This window comes from Sinocyclocheilus grahami, unplaced genomic scaffold, assembly GCF_001515645.1.
Source record: "Sinocyclocheilus grahami isolate Dianchi unplaced genomic scaffold, SAMN03320097.WGS_v1.1 scaffold150.1, whole genome shotgun sequence".
In the NCBI taxonomy this organism is placed as follows: Eukaryota; Metazoa; Chordata; class Actinopteri; order Cypriniformes; family Cyprinidae; genus Sinocyclocheilus; species Sinocyclocheilus grahami.
This window is the reverse complement of record NW_015505329.1, coordinates 1,130,148-1,141,225: the sequence shown is the minus strand read 5'-3', so window position 1 is coordinate 1,141,225 and position 11,078 is coordinate 1,130,148. Positions and strand designations below refer to the sequence as shown.

At 38.6% G+C, this 11,078-nt stretch overlaps 2 protein-coding genes across 2 annotated transcripts in view; both read right to left on the bottom strand.

Annotated features, from left to right (window-relative positions):
- LOC107592166 (CUB and sushi domain-containing protein 3-like) overlaps positions 1–2,582 on the bottom strand; it is a 223,387-nt gene extending 220,805 nt beyond the window's left edge. Inside the window, exon 1 of the mRNA XM_016281569.1 lies at positions 2,522–2,582. Within this exon, the coding sequence (XP_016137055.1) occupies positions 2,522–2,582 (61 nt within the window). The remainder of the gene's footprint in view (positions 1–2,521) is intronic.
- A 6,430-nt stretch (positions 2,583–9,012) lies between these two features.
- Positions 9,013–11,078, bottom strand: part of LOC107592165 (CUB and sushi domain-containing protein 3-like) — a 17,046-nt gene continuing 14,980 nt past the window's right edge. The window contains exon 3 of the mRNA XM_016281568.1: positions 9,013–9,224. Within this exon, the coding sequence (XP_016137054.1) occupies positions 9,013–9,224 (212 nt within the window). The remainder of the gene's footprint in view (positions 9,225–11,078) is intronic.

Here is an 11,078-nt window from a genome sequence, read left to right as displayed (position 1 = left end):
TGCAAGGTCATGGATTCACATCCTAGGGAATGCATTAACTGATAAACTGTATACTTTGAATGCAATGTAAGCCACTTTAGAGAAAAAGATCTGCCAAATGCATAAATGTTTTTTCTTCTTCTTCTTTTTGATGATATTATTGTAAGGTACAGTGGCCCTATTTGAAGCAGGCTAAATGAAGGAAGTACTGGAAGCGTCACATGCCATAAAATGTGACCTTTATAAATGACTGTGCGGTTTACTGAGATGCAAATGACGTATAAACAGCCGTTAGCTGTTTGCCACAAACATTAGATCTATTGTTTCTTCCCAACTCCGAACATCTCAAGGACTCGGCCATCATTTTAAACTTCCTAACAGTCAATCGGCCGTGACAGTGAAAGTCTATAGTAAAACAGAGCAAAAGTATTTCAAGGCTAAGCCATTTCAGCCTTCACAGACTTTCCAGAATGACTCCTTTCCTCGCTGTCTGTCAATCATAGCCGGCGCTGCAATTGTTCAAGTGAGATCTGACAGTGGAATCGCTTTTTGAAGAAAAACATAGTTCACAACACAATGTTAAAAAGGGCAAACGAGAGATTTTTATACGTTTGTAAAACATCAAGGCATCAACCCACGTTAAAGCCTGGATCCAACCCTGAATCTGACCTGAAAGACCGGTCTAACTGAAACTCAAGGGACGTGTGGCTATTTTGTAAAACTAACACGCTTCAATTTTGGCACCAGCGACGTTAACTAATGACCCCAACATCATCTGCTGGTTTCAAACACAACTCTAAAACGCACTGCCATGATGCTAAGGTGCTGCAGTTGGTTGCTTTTTTGTGGTTGCTGAAAGTTGTTAGGTGGTTAATTACAAGAGCAAGTCTTAAAAGCCCACCCCCAAAATAAGCGTTATTACACCGTGGAGCAAATTTTTATTAACGTTTTGTTTTGTTTTTATTTTTTATATGCTGAATCACATTACTTTTTGTGTATCATTAACAGTGCTGATGAAAAAATGTTGACAACTTATACAAACTAATCTGTTATTACTCATGCATAAAAATAACATGGTACATGCATAATACTGAGCTAACAGCAGTTTAACATAAACAGTTGCCAAAAGCGAGTCGTCCAAAACTTTAGAAGTGTATGTTGGATGATTTTTGTCTTTTATTACGAGTCCCACAATGTTCTGGAATGTTCCAGAAATCACTAGAATATTACAGCATATTAGAGAATGTTACAGAAAGTTCTAGAATGTTTCCATCCTTCATAATTAAATTGTCTTTCATAATTAAAGAAGTTATACAATTTACCTGACCAAAATATTGACGCTACTTGAAAATAAATAGTGTAATAATAATTAGCACCACAGAATTACAGAAGAACCATAAAAAAAATTAAGTAAAACAAATTGTGGTTGCATTGTGTTATCATTAACAAAAACTAAGATGAAAATGTAATAAAAAAATTTTTTGATAACAAATAAAATAAATATGTATTTACTGTTTTCACGGCAGTGTGTGTACTGTATATACAAAATATTTGTCCCTTGTATTTTTATAATTACATGTTATATCATTCTGTATTTAACTTGATAAACAAATAGTTGTACTACAGTATATTACCTAAACGTGTATTTTTTACCTAAAAGTTGTTTTTTGTGGTGAAATGTGCCCTGAACATGTTTCTGTGAAATACAGCTATACATGTATGGATTTCAGTTTATTTTCATTTAATAAAACTAATTTATATGACATTTTTGGAATAATAGTTTCTCTAAATATCAACGAGTTAATGTATGAATAAGTATGCCTGTCTATATATCTATCTTCCTGTCGTTCTATCTATCTATGTATATATCTGTCATTCATTCTATCTATCGTTTGTTCGATGTATTGTTGTTTCTTTCATTCTTTTTTCTCTCTTTCATTAGTTCTTTCTTTCTAGCCTTCTTTCAATCGTTCTATCATTTCATTGTCTGGCTGCAATCAGACTCCATTCAGTAATAGTGAAGGAGGAGTGAGTCATATCTAGTGACCAGGATATCAGAGAGATTTGGTGGTGGACTCTTTTGACCACTAAATAATCACCCAAATACCCTAGCAACCACAGCAAAACACCCCAGCAACCACATAGCAATGCCTTCTCAGCCACCCACAGCACCCCAGCACTGAAATCGTACAAATCCAGTTTGTTAGTCTCGCTATATCTTCACCTCTTTATTCTCTCTCTCAAGCAGGGAGGAGGAGTAAGAGAGAGGCGTATCCATTTCCTGCATTCCACTGGTGTTTTGATTTATTTGTGTCTTTTCAATTACTATTTATTTTTGTGTAAGTGTTTGTGCAGCAGGTCAGCAGACAATAGGACAGATGCAGTTAATTGCTGTAGTCAGAACTGGACCAGCAGTCAAAAGTGCTCACACTTTATTAATAGAGAAATGCACATTATGTTCACCATAATAATAATGTTATCTAGCCTTTGCCGGGGTTACACTGTTGTTGGTTCAAGCCAAATAGCTTATCTCAGGGAGTACAGGCTCTAAAGCATCCGTCCCAATAGTCATTCAGCATTGCTGGCAGTTCAAAGTCAAGCATCTCTATTAATATCAGTTACACTTAGAGTTAGGGATTTAAACAAACTCCTACCTATAAATATTACACTTTGGCATGTAACTTGTCCTGCACTGATTGTGCTACAGACATGAATGACACATCAAGGTGTGCTAGTACTTTTCTAAGTGATCTGACTCGTTTATCACTTTAAAATTCCTTTACTCTTTTGCTTAATCACTTATTTTGAAGGATTTTCAGACGGACGGATGGATGGAACGATAGAACGACAGAACGATGGATGGATAGATGGATGGAACGATAGAACGACAGAACGATAGATGGATGGAACGATAGATGGATGGAACGATAGAACGACGGAACGATAGATGGATGGAACGATAGATGGATGGAACGATAGATGAATGGAACGATAGAACGACAGAAAGATGGATGGATAGATGGATGGATGGAACGATAGATGGATGGAACGATAGATGGATGGAACGATAGATAGAACGATAGATAGAACGATAGATGATAGACAGACAGATAAACAGATCCAGTTTGTTAGATTTTGTTAGATCCAGTTTTGGATGGATGGATGGATGGATGGATGGATGGATGGATGGATGGATGGATGGATGGATGGATGGATGGATGGATGGATGGATGGATGGATGGATGGATGGATGGATGGATGGATGGATGGATGGATGGATGGATGGATGGATGGATGGATGGATGGATGGATGGATGGATGGATGGATGGATGGATGGATGGATGGATGGATGGATGGATGGATGGATGGATGGATGGATGGATGGATGGATGGATGGATGGATGGATGGATGGATGGATGGATGGATGGATGGATGGATGGATGGATGGATGGATGGATGGATGGATGGATGGATGGATGGATGGATGGATGGATGGATGGATGGATGGATGGATGGATGGATGGATGGATGGATGGATGGATGGATGGATGGATGGATGGATGGATGGATGGATGGATGGATGGATGGATGGATGGATGGATGGATGGATGGATGGATGGATGGATGGATGGATGGATGGATGGATGGATGGATGGATGGATGGATGGATGGATGGATGGATGGATGGATGGATGGATGGATGGATGGATGGATGGATGGATGGATGGATGGATGGATGGATGGATGGATGGATGGATGGATGGATGGATGGATGGATGGATGGATGGATGGATGGATGGATGGATGGATGGATGGATGGATGGATGGATGGATGGATGGATGGATGGATGGATGGATGGATGGATGGATGGATGGATGGATGGATGGATGGATGGATGGATGGATGGATGGATGGATGGATGGATGGATGGATGGATGGATGGATGGATGGATGGATGGATGGATGGATGGATGGATGGATGGATGGATGGATGGATGGATGGATGGATGGATGGATGGATGGATGGATGGATGGATGGATGGATGGATGGATGGATGGATGGATGGATGGATGGATGGATGGATGGATGGATGGATGGATGGATGGATGGATGGATGGATGGATGGATGGATGGATGGATGGATGGATGGATGGATGGATGGATGGATGGATGGATGGATGGATGGATGGATGGATGGATGGATGGATGGATGGATGGATGGATGGATGGATGGATGGATGGATGGATGGATGGATGGATGGATGGATGGATGGATGGATGGATGGATGGATGGATGGATGGATGGATGGATGGATGGATGGATGGATGGATGAGAAGATAGACAGACAGATAAACAGATCCAGTTTGTTAGATTTTGTTAGATCCAGTTTTGGATGGATGGATGGATGGATGGATGGATGGATGGATGGATGGTAGACAGACAGATAAACAGATCCAGTTTGTTAGATCCAGTTTGTGATGGATGGATGGATGGATGGATGATAGACAGACAGATAAACAGATCCAGTTTGTTAGATCCAGTTTGTTATGGAACGATGGATGGATGGATGGATGATAGACAGACAGATAAACAGATCCAGTTTGTTAGATTTTGTTAGATCCAGTTTGTTACGGAACGATGGATGGATGGATGGATGGATGGATGGATGGATGGATGGATGGAACGATGGATGGATGGATGGATGGATGGATGGATGGATGGATGGATGGATGGATGGATGGATGGATGGATGGATGGATGGATGGATGGATGGATGGATGGATGGATGGATGGATGGATGGATGGATGGATGGATGGATGGATGGATGGATGGATGGATGGATGGATGGATGGATGGATGGATGGATGGATGGATGGATGGATGGATGGATGGATGGATGGATGGATGGATCGATGGATGGAACGATTGATGGATGGAACGATGGATGGATGGATGCATGGAACGATGGATGGATGGAACGATGGATGGAATGATGGATGGAAGACAGACAGATAGATAGATAGATAGATAGATAGATAGATAGATAGATAGATAGATAGATAGATAGATAGATAGATAGATGTGCTCAGTGCTCAAATAGCAAAACTTTAATCTCTACTGATGGTACAGAACAAGCGTAAAGCTAATTTTTAAGCCCCTAAAATAACAGAAATAACTGATTCTGGACGTTTCTGATTCGAGCAATGATAAAAAGATAATATTATCACAAAATAACCTTTGCAAAATTATGATGACAGTCCATGCAGCTGTCTGCTTTTAACCTTCTCCCACCATGCAACATAATCTGCCTGAGTGTGAGTGAGTGAGTGAGTGTGTGTGTGTGCTGTTTATTCCTTTATTTCCAGGCAGTGTGGCACAGGGAAGTGGGACAAATCTTGTATGCAGCGGGCAGCTGCAGTCACAGCGAGTGTGTAAAATCTCTGAGGAGAGAATGGATACAAAAGACTTCATTTGGTCGTGACTCTCTGAGCGGCCTGTTTGGGGAAAAGAGGAAAACCGCTCACTTTAAATGATGCAAAACCCTAACAAGAACCCGCCATTTGTCTTCATCTAAGAATAAAATATTTTCAGCATCACAATATGGAGAAACGCAGACACATCTGATTCATATTCCCAAAATATGCTCAAGTGTTGACCTTGCGGTTTAAATATCGTCTGATCTGAGCTCAGAATCTGACGCGGCATGAGTACAAACACAATACCAACCCAGAAACAGGCATGTTATGCCTGCAAAACGTGACCCCAGGTGTCTCATTTAAGTCCTGTAGCATGTTCCATCTAAGACCAAAAGAAATGTAATATACTTTTCCAAACAAAGAACGCTCTTTCTTTTGGAGAGCGAGAGGAATGGCTTTTGTACGCTCCTTTCTATGAGTGATTTGTAACTTACGAGATTGTTGTTTTTGCCCTTTCCAACATTCAGAACTACATAAAGGTCATTCCAACAAAAATATTGATTTGTTTGTTTGGCTTGAACAATATTAGAGGGGAGAAGTTCATTCTGCTCTAACAAAACTTGGCTTCATTTGTCATGTTGCTTATAGAAATGACTTAAGCGAATCAATGAAGCAACCTACAAGCAAGGTCATCACCACCACGCCAGGATACTGCTCACACAATCATGTTCCCTGCGCTCTTAACATGCACTCACAGTGTCTGATTGTCATTTCAGCATCAGCGGTTGAGTTTATCGCTGAGGACTCGTTCAGTATGCTCTGTTTTCCTGTGCCAAGACTGAAATCTTTCGATTTGCAGTCATGCAGGCTACATTGAATCAAGTTAAAGGCATGTAATCTTATTTCATATGATTCTCACAAGCTCACACAGTCATTTCAGAGGTTTGATGGAAGTTTTAGCACCTTCTGAGTAGTTTCTTTGGACAATCTAACACATAAATCACACATTTCCAGCCCAACAATTGTCATACTGAAAATCATTTCTACAATTTGAAATTAAGATGTTGCATCCTATGAACCTATCAACGCATAAGGAAAAAACACAAAGGGATGAAAGTACAGTAATTATGCAGGTAAAAATGCATATTAAATATTGGTTTGAGTTTAAATCAGTGGATCTCAACTGGTGGGTTGTTGCAGACAGCAGGGGAAAAAAATATATAAATGCAAATAATATAATGCAACTAAGCATATAATCATGTATAGTTCGGATAACAAAACAGACAGACTTTTAAAAAGGAAAACAAAACGCTTCCCACATCTTTTGTTGACAATCTCGAAGGCTGCGCATCCAATCAAACTGGCTATTTTGCTAAATCACCTGTAACTTTGTATATGTTAGTCAAATGATACCAGTGGCAACAAGCACAAATTGTGTGACATGCTCTCATTGTCAAAAACAACTTATAAAACTATGAAAGGTGTAAAAAAAAAATCAATGATGATGATAAACATGGTTTGTACATACTGTGTTTTGCACAATGAATTATCAGCATAAGTAAATAATATACATATATATATTTAAGAAAAAATAAAAAAATGTGTGTGTGTGTGTGTTTGTGCGTGCTTTTTTGTGATTTATGAGGACACAAATTTGTATAATGACATGTGACATAGGTATTACAATGAGAAGGTGATTTATGAGGACATTTTGAGTGTCCCCATATTTTAAAAGGCTTATAAATCATTCAGAATGAGTTTTTTTGAAAATCTAAAAATGCAGAAAGTTTCCTGTAAGGGGTAGGTTTAGGTGTGGGGCAATAGAAAATACGGTTTGTACAGTATAAAAACCATTACGCCTATGGAATGTCCCCACAATTCACAAAAACAAACCTCTGTGTGTGTGTGTGTGTGTGTGTGTGATGAAAAACAGAAAAACAGAAAGGAAACTACTGGTCTGGGATGATTATCCAAGTTTAATGCTCATTATACAAAAAAAGGGTTTCCGCAGATTTTATGGAGGTACATTTAAGGCATTTTAAAGACCAAGTAAAGAAAATTTAAGGAACATAGTTACAGGAACACAATACGTCAATATGTAAATGTATGGGAAGCACAATGAGTTTACAGTTTGAAAATACAGCTTCCAAAAGATCTCCATTACTTTTTAATTAATTTCACACACACACACACACAAACAAAAGCTTAAAGGGTTAGTTCACCCAAAAATAGTAAAAAAAAAAATTGTTTAACTAAAAATAAGACTAAAAATGCTTTTCAAGTAAATGTATCTTGGTTTAAGAATCTTTAGACCTTTGCACTGGAAAACAAGACAAATATACTGAAAAAGAACAGCAGTTTTTTGCAGTGTGTTCAGAAGGTGCAGTAAAAATTATTTCCATATTCTAGTGGTTGGGAGCAGAGCTATTCAATCCTTAAAGGGATAGCTCACCCAAAAATAAAAATTCTGTCATTAATTGCTCACCCTCATGTCGTTTCAAACCCGTAAGACCTTCGTTCATCTTCGGAACACACTGCAAAAAACTGCTGTTCTTTTTCAGTATATTTGTCTTGTTTTCCAGTGCAAAGGTCTAAAGATTCTTAAACCAAGATACATTTACTTGAAAAGCAAAATAACAAGTCTTATTTATGGTCAAAATTGATGAAAATAAAGTGAGCTTATGACTAAAACAAGAACAAAATATTCATACCCCACAGATACTAGCTCTTTTTTTTAAGCAAAAACTAAATTAATTTTGTTCAATACATTTTACATTTGCATCTCAAGTAAATGCATCTCGTTTTCAGGATGATTAGATATTTGTATTGGAAATCAAGACAAAAATACTGAGCAAGATATACATTGCAATGCACCATTTAACTCTTTCCCCGCCGTTGCCAGCCACCGCAAGTGATTTTGATGATTTTCACTAAAATTGGATGGCAGTATATCTTGCTGTATGAATATACATATGAATCAGTTTTATACTAGCTTAAAGAATTTTTTTTTATATCAACACTTGAATATAGGTAGGTTTCATAAAAATGCATAATTTTGAGCAAAAATCAAATTTTTATCAAACTACATCTGGATAATATTCAGTACGATTATCAAAGCATAAATCCAGTAAATCGCTTCCATCAATACTTCCAAAGCTTGCACAGACATATACCACTTCCTGGACCAACATTTTACTCTGTAACATTATGCAGTTTTCATTTATATGCTGTCTATTGCTGATGATCACATAATTTTTCATATGCATCTGTTTACATAAGAGATCGCTAGTTTCTCCATCCTGTTCACGTGTGTTTTTGTTCGGGAGGTTTTGTACTTGTTCAGAAGATGCGTAATAGCGCCTCCGAGTGTATAACAGTGAAAACACGAAAAGCCGTAAAAACTCATCTTTGGCAGGGAAGCGTTTTCTTGTAAAAGACGAGATAACTCGTCAATGGCGGGGAAAGAGTTAATGCCACGACTTGATGAATTTGAGACTTTCTGCTATGATTCAAGACCTTTTTAAAACCAGCAGGAACCCTGCAACAATAACTGACCACAGAATGCAGAATAAAGAAATCCAGTGAGACGCAACATAATTCAGTATCATACTCACCATATTGTTGGTGGATCGGATCCCTCAACATCTAAAGAGTCGAGTTTGCTGTCCATCTGGAATTCAGTGAAGACCAGTGAGATGGTGTCTCCTGGATCAGCCAGGATGGTCCACGTGCACTCGCCACTGCTCTGATAGTCCTTCTGAAAGTCTGGACTGGAGATGGTGCCACTGGACCCGCGGAAGGTCCCGCCACATGTGTCCTCAGCTGTCGGCCAAACAAACGCACAATATAAACAAATATTATCTATAATTTTACAGAACAAGAGTGAAATTCAAAATGTTTGTGAATTGAAGGCATTTATTTTTTCTGTCAAGCTGCTATGAAACTCTTACAGATCTTTACAAAGAAAACCGAGCCGGAAGGGGTCGTCCGATTGTTAGCTGCAAGTCAAAGGTCTGTTTTGCAAAGCAGAATCATTGCCATTATGATTATGACGGACAATGAGCATCACACAGCGAAGGCGAAGCTCCTTCAAAATAAATTTTCTTGTCTTTTTTTCATGCTTCGGCAACACTGGATTGGATTTTTGTCTACCAGCGAAACAATAAACAGCAACAAGAGCAATTATTGTACATCAGGTTGATCACGCTAATTGCTGGTTGTGTTCTGTGGAACAAAATGATTGTTTTAATGAGTATTATATGGGTTTTGAAAGCATTTATTTTCCAAAAACAAAAATAAAATCAACACTTAATTATGCGGCCCAAGACTGGCTTGAAAACAGAGACAGTGTCAGATAATTAATCTAATTAGCTTCATATGCAGGATAAGAGGAAAGCGTCTTAACAAAACACTCCAAAATGCAATTACTATACCTAATGAAGGGTATTTTATATTTTAAACAAACATCAGCAGGACATCAGCTAATGCAACATATTGCACACTCATTTGGTGTGCAACAAATGCATTCGAATAGTTTAATGCAATCATTTCATTATTTATCATTCACCTCATGTCATTCCAAACCCATATGTAATTGTTTTTTCCATGCAACACAAAAGAAGGATTTTCGGAAGCTCTTTTACATGAAACAATCACTCATAGTGAGCTGTCAAGCTGCTCAACAGGGCAATATTGCAAGTATTGCAAACACTGCAAGTCCATAGTGCAGATAGGACAGCTTTGCATGAAAAACAGACGTATTCATTTATTTACCCTGATGTGAATCTAAACCTGTATGACTTCTGGTGAACACGTTTGTAGCGTCTGGACCAATCAGACACACCATTTTTCATTTGATTTAACAAATCAGTTATTCATTAGATTAACAAGTCGTCACAGACCCCTAACCCAATAGACTGGGCACCAGGATGTCTGCGAATGACCACAGGCCACTGGTTACCATGGCAACCACGACACCTTTGCTAGACCAGAGCCATTTACGACATAATGGAATGTAAGTAGGGAAAATCACTGCCTTTGAATTAGAAAGAGACACAGTGCCCAGTAGAAATTGACTCTTTTCTAATTAATCCATAGGAAAACCTTTCTTTGAATGAACACACATATCCTTCAGGTTATCGTGTATGTTGTCTTTGAGATTTTATACTGTTTTATGCAGGCTTATGATGGAACACTCATTCCTGTCATTTTACCTATATGTAATTCTACCACGTTCAGTATCTATGAATTCGCCTTCTGATGATCTAAACGAGAGTGTATATTATATGTTGGTACATAGGCAATATATTAGTGTCCTGAAAATCTTTAGTAATATTCGATTCAAGTTCCATATGCAAATTACCATGCTTCCACACAAAGAGTCATAAAACTCCCCAGTATGTCCAAACTCCCACTTGGGATTGCCGTCTTTCTTATTGGACAAGCCCCCTTGAGAGGCGTGAATCTTCGCAGACTTTAAAGGCCTCACATTCAGTGACCCGCCCAGAGTCGGTAGTTTGGTTGAATTCTGAGAAGATGAAAATGTGAGCTACAACGCTCCAGGACATCCTAAGCTCGTGCCAGGCCTCGGCCTTGACTTTTCCATTCACCAAGATTCTCTGACTCAAACTGGTTCTTTTTCATCAACCAACTTCAGCAAAGATCAACTTGAACCTT